This window comes from Nansenia antarctica (assembly GCF_963989245.1).
Source record: "Nansenia antarctica genome assembly, chromosome: 1".
Taxonomy (NCBI): Eukaryota; Metazoa; Chordata; class Actinopteri; order Argentiniformes; family Microstomatidae; genus Nansenia; species Nansenia antarctica.
Genome location: NC_137674.1, coordinates 113,236,616 through 113,258,728, shown reverse-complemented (window position 1 = coordinate 113,258,728; position 22,113 = coordinate 113,236,616). Strand labels below are relative to the sequence as shown.

The 22,113-nt window shown below is 46.5% G+C and overlaps 1 protein-coding gene across 1 annotated transcript; it reads left to right on the top strand.

The window, feature by feature from the left end:
* Positions 1-17,890: 17,890 nt before the first annotated feature.
* LOC308156877 (N-acetyllactosaminide beta-1,3-N-acetylglucosaminyltransferase 3-like) lies at positions 17,891-20,087 on the top strand (the record flags this gene model as incomplete). Its single annotated transcript, XM_080530325.1, has 3 exons — positions 17,891-18,211; positions 18,513-19,162; positions 20,072-20,087. 3 exons carry the CDS (start codon positions 17,891-17,893, stop codon positions 20,085-20,087), a joined length of 987 nt encoding a protein of 328 aa, XP_080386451.1.
* Positions 20,088-22,113: the final 2,026 nt, after the last annotated feature.

Here is a 22,113-nt window from a genome sequence, read left to right as displayed (position 1 = left end):
ACTGGACTGTACAGAACCAGTAAAGTGAGGGGCGGTTGTGTCTCAGGAGGTAGAGGTTGTGTCTCAGGAGGTAGAGGCTGTGTCTCAGGAGGTAGAGGCTGTGTCTCAGGAGGTAGAGGCTGTGTCTCAGGAGGTAGAGGCTGTGTCTCAGGAGGTGGAGGCTGTGTCTCAGGAGGTAGAGGCTGTGTCTCAGGAGGTAGAGGCTGTGTCTCAGGAGGTAGAGGCTGTGTCTCAGGAGGTAGAGGCTGTGTCTCAGGAGGTAGAGGCTGTGTCTCAGGAGGTAGAGGCTGTGTCTCAGGAGGTGGAGGCTGTGTCTCAGGAGGTAGAGGCTGTGTCTCAGGAGGTAGAGGCTGTGTCTCAGGAGGTAGAGGCTGTGTCTCAGGAGGTAGAGGCTGCGTCTCAGGAGGTAGAGGCTGTGTCTCAGGAGGTAGAGGCTGTGTCTCAGGAGGTAGAGGCTGTGTCTCAGGAGGTAGAGGCTGTGTCTCAGGAGGTAGAGGCTGTGTCTCAGGAGGTAGAGGCTGTGGCTCAGGAGGTAGAGGCTGTGTCTCAGGAGGTAGAGGCTGTGGATCAGGAGGTCGAGCCGGCGTCTAATGATCGCAGAGTGGCGGTTCAAACCCTGGCTGGCCGCATGTCGAGGTGTCCTTGGGCAAGACACTGAACTCCAAATTGCTCCCAATGGGTGGGCCGGCGCGTTGCACGGTAGCTTGCCGCCATTGGTGTGTGAATGGGTGAATGAGAGGCATTTATTTACATTACATTTACATTTTTTGCATTTAGCAGACGCCTTATTCCAAAGCGACTTACAATCTTACAATCGATACATTTGACTAAGCAAGTGAATCATCAGTTCACCAGTCGTAGCAGGAAGAGTAATCTAGCTCAGGCCCGGGGCCATTGGCAGTCGTCGTGCCATTGTCGAGAGGCCATTGTAAAGCACTTTCAGGCCATTTAAATCAGGTGAGTTTGACAAGTGACACAAGCTGACTCATTGCTTCCCGACACATCCAGGACCTTCTAGGAGTGTCTTTGTTTGTCAAAACTATCCACAGAACATGTGTCTTATTGTGAAATCTTTCCTGCACACAATGCAGTCCCAATTAGATTTCACAATCTAATCCCACTTAACAGGTATGATAGAAACTGACCTTTCAAAAGCATGGAACATTCCAGCTATTGTACACAGCACAATAAGTACACAGGCAGACACTTGGTGGCTTTCCCTTGGCAGTGGGCTAAACGACAAATGAATGTTATTTGATAACCCTTTGCACTGGTGCACACATTTCAATTTCAGTTTCTTACTTCAAATTCAGCTGCCGTTTTTATTGAAATAGTCGCTCATCATAGGATTCTTTTCTTTTGAAAAAAAGTGAACACATTGCTGCGTTGTTAAAAATCAATGACACATCGCTAGTCAACTAACACAGCTTGTTTTGTGAGCCTGCTAACAATGTAAAGTAGTGTTCTAGTTAGCTAGGTAGCAGTGGGGATTACACACCCAATCCATTGCATTAAATCTGAAGAATGACTTGGCCAGAACTTGGTCATCTCATGTACAAATATTGAGCTATGCAGATAACCAGGATTTAGTAGAGGATATGAAATAATAAGTAATCGTATCGACCAGTTCATCCTGTTTCTAGCTGTGTGTCACCGACGTGTCAAAGCCATCATCCATCACAGTACAAAAGCACCTCAACATTAACATAATGTGATGCCACATCCCTGTCTGGTGCTGTGAGCTGGTAGGAATCTCTAGACAGGTTCTCCCTTCTCCCTGTGCTGTGACCTTGTCATGGTGGAGAGGCTTGCGTGCTTCCAAGACCCTGAAAGCTGTGCTGGGGGGGGCTTGCAAGACCCGACCTCGTCCCCCTCCACACCCCCTCCCGTTGCCTCAGGTCTGACGACCAAACCACCACCAGGACCAAGCTCCGGACCTGGGGTGATAGGGCCTTTTCAGCCGCAGCCCCGTCCCTCTGGAACGCCCTCCCCAACCACATCAGACAGTTTTTAAACTTCACCAGTTAACTCTCGCCCCCTCCCCATCCCATGTGTCCCCAGCACTACCTTAATTAGGCCCCCATACTTTCTTTTATTTATTTTTTGTGTCTTTTTCCACATACCGTAATTCAGTGGATTCAGTAGAGCAGTGGATATTATGCCAGAAGATCCTCATCCCTGACCATCGAACCCCACCACCAATCTAACTTTAACATCTGCCAGTGTCGTATATTTCTGTAGTATGTATGATCTATGTTGGATCCTTGAATCCTTGAAATGTTGGACCTTTGGGGGTTGGGCAAAGACACACACACGCTGGCCCCTCCCCTCTGGAACGGAACGGGGAGAGAGAGAGAGAGAGCGTGCTCTTTCCAGCCGAAGTCCATGGGGAACGCATGTAATGTATATATCTGTCTGATTAAATTGTCTTAAACTAACTGTTCTTTGATTCATAACCAATAAGAATACACGACAGTAATGGCGAGCAAGCAACGGAGATAATATAGCTTAATTTACAGTATTTTGCAAACTTCAATCTAACGAAGAAGGTAGGTTTCTGCAGAGATCGCTCTCTAGTCGATTGGTGTGTTTAAAATAGACTGTAAATCTCAGATAAGTTATAGTCAAAAGAATCTGTGTAACGGTAATCTTGTTGGAATAGAAACAAACTTTTCATAATCTTTGATGGGTGGGTGGTGAGAGCCGGACTTTGAAGCCCGTTTTTTTGTAAAGTATAGTGTTTGATGTGATTTGGTTGTATGGTATTGGAATATCGTGCGTGTCTGTGTAGAAGCATATAAATTGTTGAATGAGAATTAGTTTGGTAACTAATGGTTAAATTGCATTGAAAAGAGCATTGTTGTTATGGACTAAGAAGTCGATTCTTCGGAACTGTGTCAGAGAGTCCATTCTTAGACGCCATTTTTCTTTGTCCTTGGGGAAGGACACACACAGAGGCCATCTCTGTGTGGGAAACGTGAATACATTGTAGAATATTTGAATGAGATAAATAATAGTCTAACTGGATTGAGGGATAATCGTGAGGTTGTTGTGTCGTGGAAGATGGCATTATTGTGGAAAAGCAATGTTATGTTGTAAGGATTGATCTGGGAGTCCACAGCGGGTTTCCCCTCAGAGGAGAAGGCCCCTCCTTCCCCTACTTCATTTTACACGGAGGCGCTGGCGCATGCGCAATCGATACGCAAGTCGGTTGCTTGGCGCCGCCTGCTGGACAAAATACGACGAGACATTTTAAAACACTAAATCCTCAGGGAGATACAGCTGAGGTCGATGAAACAGTCCGATACATTAATAAATAGATGGTTATAGATGATTGTAATGTATTACATTACTTTAATTAATTTAATTAATTACAAATTGATTGAATTAATTATTCAGATCATTTTATTTCTCTGTTTTCACAAAACTTTGATCAATTGTTTTGTGACAATCTAATGATATGTTGATAATAGCTAATTGACTCCACAGGTTTACATCAATGAAGTGTCAATGAATAATTCTAACTAATCATTCATTCCTTTCACTTAACAAGTCGATTTCTTTACAGATTGTAATTAATAATTAATCATTCATTCTTTTCCAAATAACAAGTCGATTTATTTACAGGTTGTAATTAATATTTGTAATTTACATATTTTATTTTAGTTAGGTCATTTCCACAGTGTTTGATTAAGGAATAGCAGAATAGTACATATTTGATAGTTGAGCAGTAAAAGGGTTTTTGTGGATCGGTGAATACTTAGGTGTTGATCAGCCTTTGTGATTTAATAATTGTGTTGACCAGAACTGTAATTAGTATTGAATGAGTAATTAAGTGACACATATTCATAAACAATTAGGAAACACATTTAAGTATAAAGTACTTACACAGCTATTAGATTTAAGTTAATACTGCACTGACATACACAAGAGGCAAGTCTGTTATTCTGAAGTTGCAGGGTTTTTGTGGGGATGGTTAATACAGTTATATTGGACTAGCATTTGTTTAGCAAACAAGACAATAGGAAGGTGGGTTGTAAGAAGCGTACACCTTATCTAATATAGAATATTGTCAGCATATTGAGCAAGTAGAATGGGGTCGAATTCCACGAAGCTGTTAAAAGATATTAGTGAACATCGTGGAATGTTGGCTACGTTATCCCCTATGGCTGTAGTGGAAAAAATGAATCCTCTTGTTAGGGAAATTAGCAAAATGTCTACGAAATGGAATAGCCGTTGGGCATACATTGAACAGCCGTGGCCGAAAGAGGGCAGCCTTAATTTACAATTAATTGCAACATTGGAGATACTTATCAATGGGCACAAAGCACATCAAAGAGGAAAGATTAGATCAGAGAAACGCAAGTTAGAGTTAGCTATTTTAGATCTATTTAAGGTAGAGGGACAGAAAATAGCTCAGATGGAACCGGAAAAGAAAAAAGAATTGGCCAGAACACTGGAACAGAAACTGAACATTTCATCCCCAGACCTGTGTCCTGCCTCCAGTCCCCCTCCATATGCTAAGGCACTGGAGGATCATTCCCAGAAGAAGAAGAAGGAGCCAAGGGGAAAAGGGGACGACAGGAGTGACGAGGAAGATGACAGCGAAGATGGCAGTGAAGACTCAAGTGATGACGACAATGCAGATGGAGGCTACAACGCGCAGGTCAGGAAGATGATAGCCACAGCCGAAAGGAAAGGTGGGAGAAGACGCCCGGAGAAAGAGGGAGATTGTCACCGAATGTCATCAAATACATTAAAGAACTGTCCAGTGCTGATTCGGGGTAACAAGATGGAATATCATCCGTGGCATCATACAGATCTGTCTGAAGTGATCGAGAAACTCCCAGTTCTTCAAGAGGGAGGACATTCGTGGACGCGAGAGGTCGACGTGATACTGACAGGAACGCAGGCCGCGATGGGAGACCTGAAAAGACTCTTAGCTTTTATTGCAGGATTGGATACAATGCAGGAAATATTGATGAAGGCAGGACTTCATAGATATATCAATACATCAGTTTATGATCCAGAGCTCTTCGCAGCAAACAGAGGCAGGCTGTGGAAAGCAATCAGAGAGACCTACCCTACTCACATTCACCCAGACAATATCATTGTGAAGCCACTGGGGGGGGATGAGAATCCCAGGGGTTATGTTGCCCGTGTGCACTCTCAATGGAGAAGTGTGACAGGGAAAGACGCTGAAGATAACCCCTTAGAAAAATCCATAATCAGGGAAAAAATACAAGAAGGGCTTCCTACCCCAGTTAAGGATAAGCTAGCAGAAGTGGTGGGGCTACGACACATGAACAAAGCTGTTTATATAGACCACGTAGCTCATCAAGTTGAGTTATATCGAAAGAACATTCAGATACAGAAGGCACGAGACGAAGAATCCCTCAGAATATTGACTCATTTGCAATTGACTGAAAGCGAGAGGAACATAGAGGGAGTGCAGGCTTTAGCCCCACAGCAACAGCCACCTGGAGTGCAGACTGCTGCTTACCAGTCCTACTCACAGGGGCCACAAGGGGGGTATCCTGCTACTTACCAGTCCTACCCACAGGGGCCACAAGGGGGGTATCCATACCCACAAGGGCCACCAGGGGTGCAAGCGGTTCCATACCAGATGTACAACCAGCCTGGCCAAGGACCACCACCAGGGGGATGGACAGCAGCAGGGAAGAAGATGCTAGAACCGTGTTACCAATGTGACCAGAATGGACATCTAGCCTGTACCTGCTGCAACAGGCCCCAGGGGGGCGCAGGGGGGAGCCAAGGAGGAGGATATTGGCCTCCTGCTACACCTGCTCCAGGAGTGATGAACCCTTACGGAGGCCCAGCAGCTGGCCTATAGGGGTGCCCGGAAGATCCGAGTGGGAGGTGCCAGCTGGTGGTGACACAGAAGCCTGAAGACGCCACGCACCTTCCTATGTCTAGAGAATATGTGAAGACAATCGGATTTGAGGGAATTAAACAGCTGATTCCTACAACTGAGCTTGTAGACTTAGAGTACAAGGGACAGAGAGCAACTCTGTCAACACTTGTGTCAGAACACACGCCAACAGGGCTGCTAGGGAGAGATGCTCTATGCCAATTGAACTGTACAGTAAAATGCACACCTGACGGCTGTCAGGTGACGGTGCCATCCGGTGCTCAGATTCCATCGACAGCCAGAGTGATTAAGCATAGAACAGACCTACAAGCTTTGCCTTTAAAGGGAGCTGATATAGAATATTGGGTTGATGGGTCTTGTTACGGGGTAGGAGAAACGTTGTGCGCTGGGTATTCCTTAGTTAAAGCACAGAATTCAAAGTTTATTGTAGAACAGGCTGAGGCAGTTCCTCAGCCTTGCTCAGCCCAGTTGGCTGAATTGATTGCCCTCACAGAAGCATGCAACTTGGGAACCGGACGGAGAGTGACAGTGTACACCGACTCTGCCTATGCACATAATGTTTGTCATTTTAATGGAGCTGTATGGAGGGGGCGGGGTTTTAAGAGAACTGATGGTACGCCTATACAGCATCACGCACAGATCATGAAGCTGTTACAAGCCATGATGAAGCCAAAGGAATTAGCCATAGTGAAGTGTGCCACACACAGGTCTGACTCATCACATGTCACACAAGGTAACAGGGCTGCAGAAGATGCAGCCAAAGCCATTACAGGAGCAGACAAGGCAGGTAAAGGTCTTCTGGTCACACATGAAAAGCAATTACAGGGCATGGTCACACTTGAGGATTTATTGATGTTACAGAGTAGAGTAACTACGTTAGACAAGAACGTTTGGCTAGCAAGGGGGGCAAGTCAGGATGACACAGGTCTATGGAGGAATCATGAGGGGTTGGTTGTAGCACCCTCAGATTTATTAGGCATGTTAATACAGGAAGCTCATGGATTAGCACATGTGGCTAGGGGGGAGGTAAGACGCAAGATCACCAAGAAATATGGGTTTTGGAGTCCATATTTGATGGAACAGATTGACCATGCTTTAGGTCAATGTGGGGTCTGTTGGAGAAACAACATCAGAGTGGGTACACCAGTGGTGTCTGGGCATATCCCTACCCCAATAGGGCCACGGGTGGTGGACAGGGGGGTGGATGTACAGAGTAGGCAGGATGTTGTGCCAACAGGTGCCGAGGTCCCCAGAGAACCTGAGAAGGAGGAGCTACGAGGAGATGCTGTGGTGTTGCCAGAGCCAGTGGCAATGCCAGTGTTACAGCCAGTGACATTACCGGCAGTGCCTGAAACCGAGGGGACAGCGGAAAGCTGTCCAGATGCCAATGAACCAGAAACCAACGAAGCAGAGAGTGTTGACAGTCTGGAGGTCCAGCCTGGGGGTGTCCAAAGCCTGGACACCTGTGCGACTGGGGATGCTGGCGAGTGCCTGCACCATGCTTCAGATGATGCTGAGGGCGACTCCCCAGACCTTGATCAGCGTGGGAGGGGACCAGGCGGCTGCCTGAACCTCAATGACACTGACGGACGACGACCAGTTAGGAAAAGATTAAAGACTATGAATAGGGTAGTGAAGCAGCAGATCAAAGGGAACGACGGGAATGGACAGCAGATGATAGCATGGCTGGAAACGGTCTTAGGGGCATGGGAAACTTATTTTGCTAAGATAGGAGCACCTATTATAGCAGACATGATTTTTGACTTTCTTAGGAGGCAGGGCCTCATTGACTGTTTTTGGAAAATCAGTCACTCAGTCCACGTTAATGAACTTTTCAGAAGACTAGTCCTCACCTGAGGTGAAGATCTATGCATTAATGCATTCCCTTTGTCCTATGCTTACTGTTGGAGAATTATGTGTTATGATAACTGAATGTCATTATTTGTGTATTGTTTGTTTGTTTCTATATCGTGTGATTAAGGTCAGTTGAGAAGTGATGTGGTGGTTATACAAAGCTAGGAGAGAGGTTCTGTTCCTAGCGCAACGAAAATGGAAAGCTCCTGACTATGAAAGTGTTATCAATCTGAGACAGCGGTAAAGGCTGTTCTCCAACTGGGTACAAGTGCTAGTAACCTCTGACCCTGACGCTTCAAGGACAAAGAAAACATCGGTCGTTGGAAGTTTCTGTATTGATTTGTGCATGATGAACTGTGTTTAGTTTAATTGTGATTGTTATTTTCAAAATTCTTTTTATTATTGGTTGTTTTCTATTTTTTGTTTATGATATCTTTGGTTCCTAATACTGGTCCTGGGTTGGTCTGTGTTATTGTGCTTCTTGTGTTGTGTGTTGGTGTAGTTTTTCTGTCTGTTGTTGTTTATTTTTTAATTTTTAATTTTATTTTAAAAAAAAATTTTTGGGGATGTTTTGTGGGGTTTTGTGTTTTTGTTTTTGTTTTATGGTAGTTTAGTTTCGGAACACCCTCTGGGTGGTCCGAGGGGGGATGTGTCGTATATTTCTGTAGTATGTATGATCTATGTTGGATCCTTGAATCCTTGAAATGTTGGACCTTTGGGGGTTGGGCAAAGACACACACACGCTGGCCCCTCCCCTCTGGAACGGAACGGGGAGAGAGAGAGAGAGAGCGTGCTCTTTCCAGCCGAAGTCCATGGGGAACGCATGTAATGTATATATCTGTCTGATTAAATTGTCTTAAACTAACTGTTCTTTGATTCATAACCAATAAGAATACACGACACCAGCAGAATCTCCACTCCAACACAAATATAATAATAATCATAATAATCATAACAATAACAATAACAATAATAAGCAGCTTTATTTATGCACGGGTTGCTAGCCTACAGAGCACTGCTAGGGGAGCCTCCCCTCCTAAATTTCGTTGTTTGGTACCTGTACTGTAACAATGACAAATAAAGTCTATCTATCTATCCTGTCATGAACTGGCCTGGTAATGAAGCATTGATCTTTTTTATTTGATGACTTGTTTGATTGATTGATTGATTGATTGATAGCGTGAAACTTAAGTTGTGAAGGAATCGTGACCGTCCATGCTTTTCTATGACACTACTGATGACGTCAGGGTTATCCCATTTCATAGGGGAAGATGTTCAACCACTACTATACCCCTTCAGCAAGGCCAACAAGCAAGTGCAGTGCCACTCCAACACGAGGGGACAGGGTAAACATGAGAAGTGGGATTGTGATCCAAAGCTCATCATGTTTTACCAGTGATGTCGTTCGTTTATATATAAATATTAAAAAAAATAAAAAATAATCCAATGTAGTTTGCACTATGCAAAGCTGCAAAAAAGTTTTACAGAGGACTTTTATTTTGAAAGCAAAATACGAAACCCGGAAGTGTTATTATGGCTGGCAAATCGCAAATGTGACGAGAACATGTCCGTGTTCCACAGCAGGAGTCATGTCTTAATTAATGTGTGTCTTGGATGCTGTGGACAATTTATTATTAATTAACTAAATTAATTGATTAAATTATTAATTTGTGTCTTGTATGCTGTGGACTAGTTTCTTTAATGCAACGTGTGTCTCTGAACGACAATAACCCAAGTCTATCCAGCTCCACAACAAGAGGTCTGCTCTCGTTTTCGCGAAAACGAAACTTTACATCACTAAAATATGATGTAACGGAAAGTATGTACAATTTCTGATTTTGATCATAATAAATCATTTCTTTCTCTCCTGTCACTGTGGTTTTACCGAGTAATACCCATACTGATTAACCTTTTAATTGTATTGATCTTTATACTTCTCCTCTAGCCATTATCAATATTGATCGATTGATCGATGGATGTCTGTCTGTCTGTCTGTCTGTCTCTGTCTGTCTGTCTGTCTGTCTGTCTGTCTCAGTCTGTCTGTCTGTCTCAGTCTGTCTGTCTGTCTCAGTCTGTCTGTCTCTGTCTGTCTGTCTGTCTCTGTCTGTCTCAGTCTGTCTGTCTGTCTGTCTCAGTCTGTCTGTCTCAGTCAGTCTGTCTGTCTGTCTGTCTCAGTCTGTCTGTCTGTCTCAGTCTGTCTGTCTGTCTGTCTCAGTCTGTCTGTCTGTCTGTCTCTGTCTGTCTGTCTGTCTGTCTCTCTCTCTGTCTCTCTGTCTCTCTGTCTCTCTCTCTGTCTGTCTCAGTCTGTCTGTCTGTCTCAGTCTGTCTGTCTGTCTCTGTCTGTCTCAGTCTGTCTGTCTGTCTGTCTCTCTCTCTGTCTCTCTCTCTGTCTGTCTCTCTGTCTCTCTCTCAGTCTGTCTCAGTCTGTCTGTCTGTCTGTCTGTCTGTCTCAGTCTGTCTGTCTGTCTCAGTCTGTCTGTCTGTCTCAGTCTGTCTGTCTCAGTCGGTCTGTCTGTCTGACTGTCTCAGTCTGTCTGTCTGTGTCTGTCTGTCTGTGTGTCTGTCTGTCTCAGTCTGTCTGTCTGTCTGTCTGTCTCAGTGTCTGTCTGACTGTCTGTCTGTCTCTCTGTCTGTCTCTCTGTCTGTCTGTCTCTCTCTCTGTCTGTCTGTCTCTCTCTCTGTCTGTCTGTCTGTCTGTCTGTCTCTCTCTCTCTGTCTGTCTGTCTGTCTGTCTGTCTGTCTGTCTGTGTCTGTGTCTGTATGTGTCTGTCTCTGTCTGTCTGTCTGTCTGTCTGTCTATCTATCCATCCACCCATCCAACCAATGCTTGTCCTATAGACACGACATGACAGACTGCTTGTAGGCGTTGTAGTGGAACTTCCTGTGAAATAAACGAAATAAATGGAATTAAAAGATGTGGTACTGTAATTCCTTCTGAATGTGTCCAATGTACTCTGTGTGATCAAAATCTACAATTTTTATTTTTGTTGGTTTATCATAGTACTTCACTGTAAATATTACTTAACAATAACAACATCACAGTGTTATAGGCTACTTATGCAAGACGATTGATGATGAGAATTGCAGATGATTGTAATGCTTAGTGTGCATACAGGCGGGATGTTTAAACAATTAGCCTAAAGGATGACGACACTTATTCATTCAACCAATTCTGCAAAAATAATATAATAATAACCCACAATCTCCGCAAAGTATAAGATTATTAACACAACAACGTATTCATGCTGTGTTGGAAAGAGCGTCAGTCGGGATAGTGCTGTCTGCGTTGCGCTAATAAATGCTGCGTTCGTAAATTCGCTCTGGAAATCTGATCAGCACTCATAGAATGCCTCTTGTCCAATCAAATGACCTGTTCCCTTTGTGACGTTGAACCCAGTGTGCGCTCCGGCGCTCTCAGAGGGAATTTAGGAACGAAGCCACAAGTGGCATACGCCCGCCTCAGTCCCTCTCCCTCCCTCCCTAGTACATCATGTGGCATCAGAAATTCACCTTACAAACTCTTTTCCCCTCGTTGACGCTTTGAAGGTAAGAAACACCGGTGTGTCTGTATGTATGTGTGGATAATCAACTACAAGATGTGGATGTAGAGGGAACATATAGAAATAGCGTAGTAGTTTTAATAGTTAAATATTGTAGTTGTGCTTTATCTTATATTTAAATAATGCATCATGTGACATCACTTGGTACCCCGTCCGGGCATGTGGTGCCCTGCGCACAGCGCGTGATGCCCGTGTATTATATTATATTATATGATATTGTAGTGACTACATTATGGGTTCATGTTCTCCTCTTACTGTTGGTTGTGTAGTGGGAGGGAACCAGTTCTGGCACTAGGGGCAGAGGGGAGGATTATTAACGTTGCACCTTCCTGTTTAGATACACGAGTTTTGGTAACCATTTTCTGGTCCTGTACTGAGAGTACAAGTTGTTGTTTTGATTAAACAGTTATCATTACGTTGCCTACGTCTTTCCTTTTTCCTCCGGCACTACACTGGTGACCCGACGTGGATTTTTGTTAACGTAATTGTGTACGAAAACCAGCGACGAACATTACAATCCTGCAAAATGTCCGGGCGAGGAAGACGTTCAAACCAGCGGCAGCCATCACCATCCCCTGTCAGGGTAACGCGTGGTGCGCACACTCCCACTCTCAAGCTACCAGAATTCTGGGACTCAACGCCTGCTGCATGGTTTGCTATTGTAGAGGCACATTTCAATAAAAGTGACATCGATGACGACGACGACCGGTACAACCATGCTGTGGCAATGTTGGGCAGCTCCACCGCGGCTCGAGTGGTAGGTTTTTTGTCTGCTCCCCCGACGACGAACAAATATGAGCGCCTCAAGGCCCTGCTTCTAGAGACATTTGAACTGTCCACTGCGGAGAGGGTGCGTCGCCTATTTGCCATGTCGGACTTGGGTGACGAGAGGCCTTCTGCGAGCATGGAGAGGATGCTAAACCTGCTCGGTACAGAAGACCCCATGATCCTCTTCACAGAGCTGTTCATGCGCACATTGCCAGCTCAAGTTAGGATGGCGCTGGCCAACACCGCCATCATGGAGCCCCGCGCCCTGGCCAGGGAGGCGGACCGGTTCGTCTTGGCCATGCCTCAACGGTCCCCCGACCTGCTCGCTCCCGCGGCCGCCCCGCCACCCGACCGTCGCAGGAGAGCGAAGGATGACGCCAGACCTTCTGGCCAGCAGGGTAACGCTGCGGGCCATTGTTTCTACCACGCCACTTTTGGCGCCAAGGCCAAACGGTGCCGCTCACCCTGCACCTTCGGACCGACGGGAAACGGCGGGGCCGGCGCTCAGTAGTGGCCCTGAGCGCTGGCGTCACCAACAGGCTGCTCTTCATACAAGACACCGCCTCTGGTCGCAGTTTCCTTTGTGACACAGGTGCCCAGTGGAGCATCATTCCGGCAGAGAGATCGGATATGGCGAAGGAGGAGCGTGGTCCGCAGTTGGCAGGCGCGGACGGCACACCTATCTGCTCTTACGGCACTAGGGCGGTGGACGTGTGCTTCGGAGGGCAATGTTTTTCGTGGGATTTTGTCATAGCGGCTGTCACATTTCCCCTCCTTGGTGCGGATTTTCTGTGCGCCCACAACCTGTTGGTGGACGTGGGGAACAGGCGCCTGGTCAACTCACAGACTTTCGCTTCATTCGCCTGTACGCAGGGGGAGGCGGTCTACAGCGGGTGGTCCAATACGCTCGCCGAAAGTGACCAGTACCTTCGGCTGCTCGCCGAATTCCCCGACCTTACCAAGCCCACCTTCTCCGCGCCCACGGTGAAACACGGAGTGGAGCACCACATCGAGACCGAGGGGCCTCCCCTCCACGCCAGGGCCAGGCGCCTCAACCCGGAGAAGCTGGCCATCGCCAGGGCGGAGTTTGCGCATATGGAGCAGGTGGGCATCGTTCGGCGCTCGAGCAGCCCCTGGGCGTCTCCCCTGCACATCGTCCCTAAGTCAGACGGCGGGTGGCGCCCATGTGGGGACTACCGCCGCCTCAACGACGCGTCCAAGCCTGACCGCTACCCGGTCCCACATGTCCAGGACTTTTCAGCGAACCTGGCAGGCAAACGCTTCTTCTCCAAAGTGGACCTGGTACGGGGGTACCATCAGGTGCCGGTGCACCCCGAGGACGTCCCTAAGACGGCCGTAATTACGCCATTTGGGCTCTTCGAGTTTCTGCGGATGCCGTTCGGCCTGAAGAACGCGGCGCAGACCTTCCAACGCCTCATGCACTCGGTGCTCCGGGACCTACCATTCCTCTTCGTCTACTTGGATGACATCCTCGTCGCAAGCACCACGGAGGAGGAGCACCTGTCCCACCTCCGGGCCCTTTTCACACGGCTCAGCCAACATGGGCTGATTGTCAATCCGGCGAAGTGTGAGTTCGGACGGAACGCCATCGACTTTCTCGGGCACCGGGTCTCCGCAGAGGGGGTGACCCCCCTCCCCTCGAAGGTGGAAGCTGTCGCTGCTTTCCCGCGCCCCAGCACAATCAGCGAGCTCAAGGGGTTCATCGGGATGGTAACCTTCTACTATCGCTTCCTCCACCACATCGCTCACATCCTGCGGCCTCTGTACGATGCCCAGAAGGGCAAGACTCTGAAGCAGCCGGTGGACTGGACGGCGGAGCGTGTCAAAGCCTTTCAGGACACCAAGGCGGCCCTGGCCCGCGCTGCCATGTTGGCCCACCCCTCGCCCTCGGCACCCACTGCTCTCACCACGGACGCCTCTGACTTTGCTGTGGGAGCGGTGTACGAACAGTGGGTTGGGGACGCCTGGCAGCCTCTTGCATTCTTCAGCCGCCAGCTGTCTCCCAGAGAGCAAAGGTACAGCACATTCGACAGGGAGCTCCTCGGGCTGTGGCTTGCTGTCAGACACTTCCGTTTTTTACTGGAGGGCCGCGAGTTTACGGCCTACGTGGACCACAAGCCACTCACGCACGCCATGTCCAAGGTGGCGGAGCCGTGGTCCGACCGCCAACAGCGCCAGCTCGCCTACATATCCGAGTTCACCACAGACATCCAGCACGTTGCTGGGAAGTCCAACCAGGTCGCGGATTGTCTCTCCAGGGCGGTGGTTGGTGCGGTCCAACTGGGTTTGGACTACGCGCGCATGGCTGCAGACCAGGCCGCCGACCCCGCCGTCCAGGCTCTCAAGTTGTCGGACACAGGACTGCGCCTAGAAGAGGTGGTTTTCGGTGACGCAGGGGCCACGCTCCTGTGCGACGTCTCCATGGGTCAGCCACGACCGGTGGTCCCCGCCAACTGGAGGCGCCCCGCCTTCGAGGCGATACACGGCTTGTCTCACCCTGGTAGGAAACCGTCCTCACGGCTGGTGTCAGAGAAATTCGTCTGGCATGGGCTCAAGAGGGATGTGAGGGCCTGGGTTGACACGTGCATCGCCTGCCAGCGCGCCAAGGTGCATCGACACGTCAAGGCCCCCCTGGAGCAGTTCTCTGTGCCTGAGCGGAGGTTCGATCATGTAAACGTGGACCTGGTAGGGCCGCTGCCCCCCTCGCACGGATACACCTATCTCTTTACCATGGTGGACAGGACGACTCGCTGGCCGGAGGCAGTTCCGCTCTCCTCAACGACAGCCCCCGACCTGGCCCGGGCGTTCATCGCGGTGTGGGTCTCCCGCTACGGCACCCCTGCTGATCTCTCCTCTGACCGTGGCTCACAGTTTACTTCAGAGCTGTGGGCAGCGGTGGCGGAGAATCTGGGGGTCAAGCTCCACCGCACAACCGCCTATCACCCGCAGGCGAACGGGCTCTGTGAGCGTTTCCATCGATCCATGAAGGCCGCCCTTCGAGCCAGCCTCACGGACAGCGACTGGCTTGACAAGCTGCCGTGGGTCATGCTGGGGCTCAGGACAGCGCCTAAGGAGGACCTCCAGTCGTCGTCCGCTGAGCTGGTGTTTGGACAGCCGCTGCGGGTCCCCGGTGACTTCATTCCCAAGTCAACGGAGCCCTGGTCCGCCGCCGCTCAGCGCGCCTCCCTGCTGGACAGCGCCAGGACCTTCGTCCCGGTCCCGACTACGCAGCATGGTGTCCCTACTTCGAGGGTGCCCCCGGAGCTGCACTCAGCGAGGTTCGTTTTCATTCGTCATGATGGCCACAGGACTCCACTACGTCCTCCTTATGACGGGCCTTTCCGTGTCATCGAGGCCGGAGCCAAGAACTTCATGGTTGACATGGGGGGTAGGCCTGAGTGTGTGTCCGTTGATCGCCTCAAACCGGCCCACTTGGACCTTGAACTGCCCCTGGACTTGGCCCTGCCACCGCGCAGAGGCCGGCCTCCAGTCCTACCTCCCCTGCCGCGCCCTGGCCATTCCCCCCTCCGACCCCGACAACCCCCCGCAGCTCGCGAGCCCCCGGTCGTCGCTGCCCCCCGTCCTTCCCTGCAGGAGGACGTGATGGGCGATGTCACACCTCCTCCCGCACCTCCTGACTTTACCTACGATCGTAGGGGCCGGGCCATACGCCCTCCTCGCCGTGAGGATTTCCAATATTGAGGTGAACACTGGGGGGGCTGGTGTAGTGACTACATTATGGGTTCATGTTCTCCTCTTACTGTTGGTTGTGTAGTGGGAGGGAACCAGTTCTGGCACTAGGGGCAGAGGGGAGGATTATTAACGTTGCACCTTCCTGTTTAGATACACGAGTTTTGGTAACCATTTTCTGGTCCTGTACTGAGAGTACAAGTTGTTGTTTTGATTAAACAGTTATCATTACGTTGCCTACGTCTTTCCTTTTTCCTCCGGCACTACAATATGATATTATATTATGATATATTATGCCTATAATAGGGCCCTGCTAGGATGCAAAGCGTGGAAGTCTACTGATTTTGGCCAAACCAACGTCTTTATGTTTCGACCAATTTCTGTTTTTGACAGACCATAAAGCATGTACGCCTAACTCTAAAGCAGTCACTCAATCAAAACAAATACAAACATATTGACAAGAAATGTCTATTCATTAGGCTATTTAATGTTTTTTGTATTTTTTTGTATTTTATGTTTTGCTAAATAAGCATGACGCTCATTTAAGTAAATATAATAATCCCCTGCTCTCCGTGTCAGGGTTCAGACTTCTCCAAACCTACAGGACATTACAACATTTCATTTGCAAAATGCACTAAAACTCTCAAAACATTAAATGCATCAGACAAAATCAACCACCTGCTTCAAAACATACAACTTGTCAGCTAATTAACAGTTATTTAAATCAGTCCTTACACAATAACTCAATAAATCGTGACGTTAGAATTATAAGGTTCTATCTCAATTTTTGTCAAAATTTAGGTTTTCACATAATCTGACCCATTAGGTGTTTATTAATGCCTGTGTGGTGTTATTTTTTAAATGTTGACATTTTTTAGTTAGTAATTAATAAAATACAAAGGTTCCATCTCACAAAACATAATGGAATGTAAAAACTCAATATCTCTGAACTGCCCTAAACGGACATTTCCTTATCAGTAAGCTCACGAAATGCTATCAATATACCCTCTTTTCTACCCCTTTTCTGTGGCCATTTTAACCCTATGTTCTGTGCCATTTGATACTATAATTATAGTATGTAGGCTACTATAAAAGGCAAGTAAACATATTATCTTTATTTTTTATTTTTTTACAGAGATGACCAATGCAGAAAGAATGTCAAGTACTGATTGTTGATTGAAGACGTTTTGCACACGTGCAGAAGAGGTAGCAGCTGTGACCAAATGTTTTAATTCTGTTTGACATGATTTACTGATTGATGATTTACTCAACTGATTTTTGCGTCTTTTGTTTGAGAGTTGTGATGAGAAATTACTTAATAATAAAAGATACTTCTTCTACTACTAATAATAATAAATTTTATTTATGGGCGCCTTTCGAGGCTCTGAAGGACACCCTATCAGACGTAGACCTAATTAAAACCTAGTTAAAACCTCAAAGTTCATCTGATAAAACCAACACAGCTGTCGGATAAAAACAGCAAGGTCAGATAACAAAATGCAGCAGGTCAAGTGAACCCCAGTTTCATTTAAAGCGTTTTAGCAATCGAGACAAACTGTAGGCCTAAGTGTAATTTGCAAATATTTATGGAACTTTATAAGGAAACTTTATAAGGAACTAGCGTAAATATTAGAGCCTTTCATTTCAAAATGTGTGTTTGCATCAAACCGCTTTCAGTAAAGGTTGATTGGCATCTGATAACAACGGTAAGCGTCCTACTATTGACAAAAGGTTAGGAGCATAATGTCCTAATACACTGGCCACTGTAACATTACCCTGTTCACACACACACACACACACACACACACACACACACACACACACACACACACATCTAAAGTGCAGATCTAGGGCCATGCTTACCATACCGTATCCGTTACTATTTGGGATGGAGAAACCTAAACTTACCTGTCACACACACACACACACGCACACACACACACACACACACCTGACATGCCAGATAATGATCTGTACTTAACATGGGCACTGTGACAACATGTATCCACTGCCAATATAAACACCTGTGTATTTGTTTTTCTATCGTTACAGAGCAACAAAGATGAGACAGATACATTACATAGAGGCAACGGTTTTACTTCTGATGGCAGGACTCTACCTGATCATCATCTTTGGTAAGAGAGATATTCCTCTGTCGATCTTCGCCAAGGGGAACGCAAGACAAGTAACCAACCAAAGCAGACCCCCAGAACCAACCAGGGAGGAGTCAGATGTTTACCTCTGGCCCCCATGTCAACGGAACGACTCTGCAGCCAACGTGTCAGGGTTCTACTTTCTCCCCGGTCACATCAGAGACTTCCTCTTCTATCGTCACTGTCGCCACTTCCCCATGCTGCTCGACGTGCCCGATAAATGTGGAGGGCGTGACAAATCTGCCGATGTCTTCCTGCTGCTCGTCATCAAGGTACATAATTTACAACATAGGTTCAGATATAGGAAAAGTTTGGATATTTATAGCATAGCATAGAGTACAGCACAGTGTTTTATTGTATAGTATAGTAGTATAGTATAGTAGATAGTGTACATAGCCTTTATTTATGTAAACCAGCACTTTTCCCTTCTTTATTTTACCCTTGGCCCTCTTGTTTTTAGTCTTTTTCCAAGCACCAGGGGAGCCCCCCCCTCCTACATTTCGTTGTATGGTGCCTGTACTGTATTAATGACAATAAAGACCATTCATTCATTCATTCATTCATTCATTCAAGACCTCGCCTTGGAACTACGACCGCCGTGAGGTCTTACGCAAAACCTGGGCTAAGGAGAGACTGCAGGACGGCGTTTGGATCAGAAGGATATTCATCTCCGGAACGACAGCCGCGGGGTTGGAAACCTTCCAGATGAACAGACTCCTGGAGCTGGAGCAACGGGAGCACAACGACATCCTGCAGTGGGACTTCAGAGACTCCTTCTTCAACCTCACCATGAAGCAGATACTGTTCCTCGAATGGATGGACAGGAACTGCCCGAAGGCCCGCTTCCTCCTCAACGGTGACGACGACATCTTCGCCAACACAGACAACATGGTCGCGTATCTACAGGGTCTAGAGGACAACGATGGAAGCAAGCACCTTTTTGTGGGAGAGCTAATCGAATCTGTCGGACCCATCAGAAAGCCCAACAGCAAGTACTATATTCCTGTCCAGGTACAAGTGTCAGACTCCTACCCCCCCTACTGTGGTGGGGGGGGCTTCCTCCTCTCAGGGTACACTGCTGCAGTTGTCTACAAGATGTCCCACAGCATTGAGATTCTGCCCATCGATGACGTCTACATGGGGATGTGTTTGCGCAAGGCCGGCCTCAGCCCCCGGCACCATATAGGGGTCTATACTCTGTATCTGCCCATAGGGATAGACACGTACGGCGTTTGTTTCTACAGGGAGATTATCTTAGCGCATCGGTATCTGCCACCTATGACGTATATCATCTGGAATATTATACACGACTCGAACCTGAAATGTGGTGCCAAAGGTGGACAACTAGATACAAAGTTATCTAGAAACTAGACTGTGGACAATTCCTGTGGAAAGACCTTCCTGTGGAAGATCGCCTTTCTCTAAGCTCACCCAGGGGCCGAGCTAACTAGCACTAGCTAACTAGCGCTAGCTAACTAGTTAGCGCTAGTTAGCTAACTCCCCTGCACCCCCGGCGAAGACCACGTGTCTTTACGTCACTCAGAGGCCGAGCTGTGGCGTTTTGAATATCGCCCCATTCATTGTCCATGGGATTTTTTGTCCGCTAAACAGGGCATTGTGGGTAACCCGTAGGCCGTAACCTTCCGTCGGACATAAGCAACGCAAGTTGGAATGAGCAGCACGTTTTGACACCTCTCATGTCTACCTAGTGCCAAAACTGTGGGACGAGTAGCCGGGCCAAACTTTGCTATAATAACAATAAATATATATGTACAAGAACATTTGGGTCCGGTTTCACAGACAAGGCTTAAGCCTAATCCTAGACTTAAAAACATCTTCAATGGAGATTTTACATTGAAAGTGTGATTTAGTCCAGGACTAGGCTTAAGCCTTGTCTCTGAAACCGGCCCATAGTGTGCCTTGCATCCTGCAAGCACCCTAATAAGTGCTGCTTGCTACTGCAAGCACACTTAACAAGAAAAAAGGGTCATGTCTACTAAATATAAGACTGGAGGAATCAGAAGATACATAGGTAGCATTAGCCGGGAGCGTACCTATGTTCCCCAGGTACCTTAGCTCCCCCCTGAAAAAGGGTCCTATGTTCCCCAGGTCCTATGGTCCCCGCTCCCTAGGGATGACCCCCATTAGCCTATGATATACAACCTCCTCCTATACAACTGTGTCTGAAGTCATGTGACTGCTATGCAAGCAAATAAGACCTGGGGCCAGTTGCGTAAACATAGTTAAGACCAGTTAAGACTGGTCTATGGGCCATAACATTCCATGTTATGGACAACTAATATTTCAGTGCGTTATGTTACGGTACATGTGGGAATACGGTACATGTGGGAAAACTAGGGTTAGGGTTAGGTGCTAGGGTGCTACGGTTAGGGTTAGGGTTAGGGGTAGGGTTAAGGTTAGGATTAGGGTTAGACATGCCAGCATGTACCACGTCACCCTAGCACCTAACCCTAGTTTTCCCACATGTACCGTATCACACATACGTCTGGGTCTCTGATGGGCCTGCTACACAAACTGTGAAATAAAACACCTCTCAGTTGTTTGTGGCCTGCGTATTTCAGAAAGCGTGAAATGTGATTCAACAAGTCATTCAGACGTGTCACACTGGGGGTCTCTACAATTATACCGCCCCCCCCATCTGAGTATCCCTGGCCACAAAACTGCAGACAGAATTGATGATTCTGGTGAATTGATGATTCACTTGCTTAGTCAAATGTATTGATTGTAAGTTGCTTAGTAATAAGGCGGAGCTGCTAAATGCCAAAAATGTAAATGTCATGTAAACAGGGTAAATGTAAGTATTTTTAAAAATATGGAATGGAATGGAATGGACTTTATTTGTCATTGCTACAGTACAGTATTGTTTGTTAAATAGTTTTTCAAGTACTGGAGATGGACTTGATGCTTTTTCTTTTTTTTGCAACTCAAAACATTTGAATATCATGCAAAAGTCCATTCATTTCAGTAATTCAACTTAAAGGGTTAAACTTAAATATTATATAGACTCATTGCATTGTACATATGCATGATTATACTTTTCAGAGGGCTGACATTTCTGTATTTAAAATCCTTTTCTTATTGATTTCATGTAATATTAAAAATGTCTGTGATATTTAATTTGGGGTTTTCATAAGCTGTAAGCCATAATCATCAAATGTATAACAAATAAAGGCTTTAAATATCTCGCTTTGCATGTAATGAGTCTATATAATATCTAAGTTTAACCCTTTAAGTTGAATTACTGAAATAAATGAACTTTTGCACGATATTCTTTTTTTTTTAGTTGCACCTGTATATGATTGTCATGTATATGATTGTCATGTATATGATTGTTATGTGCGAGTTTCTTGTGATATTCTGTTTTTGAAAATGAAAAAAGTGCTAACATAATATTAATGGGTGCAGATGTATGAATAACCGTATTTGTGTGATGGAGTATCATTCACAACTGAAATTCCACCCAATTATGTTGTGGATGATGAATAATTACAAAAGAAGGATGAAATTAGGCTTAAATCACAAAGTGTTCATGTATTCGATGTGATGAAATTTGATCTAATTTGATCTATAACCATTAATTCTTGAGGAATATAAAGTTTCAAAGACATATGAGCTCACACCTGTCTTACAATTGCTCCCAGTGAGCGGGCCGGCGCCTTGCATGGTAGCTTGCCGCCATTGGTGTGTGAATGTGTGTGTGAATGGGTGAATGAGAGACCGCTGTAAAGCGCTTTGGATAAAGGCATAGCTATATAAGTGCAGTCCATTTACCATTTACAATGAATTGCTTGAAAACTAAGCCTGCATTGTTTTCTATAGGTAGAAAATGTTCACACATTATATATAGCTTGTATATTTAGAGTTCAATATGTCTTAGTTAACTTCTAACTGCATTTTGTGACAAAATGTAAACTGGTACTATATTTTTTTTTTACAGCCTTTCATTTTGAGTATAACTTGTTTTTTTTGCTTGGAAAGCCAATACCTTGGAAACATTGTACTTTTGCTTTTGCTTCAGGATAACCTTGCATAATACCTCTAACTATTGTACCTGCCATACAGTAGCTATCCCTATTCACTATTATGTTTTATATCACTATCTGCACTTCTGGTTAAATGCTAAACTGCATTTCATTGTCTGGTATACTTATAC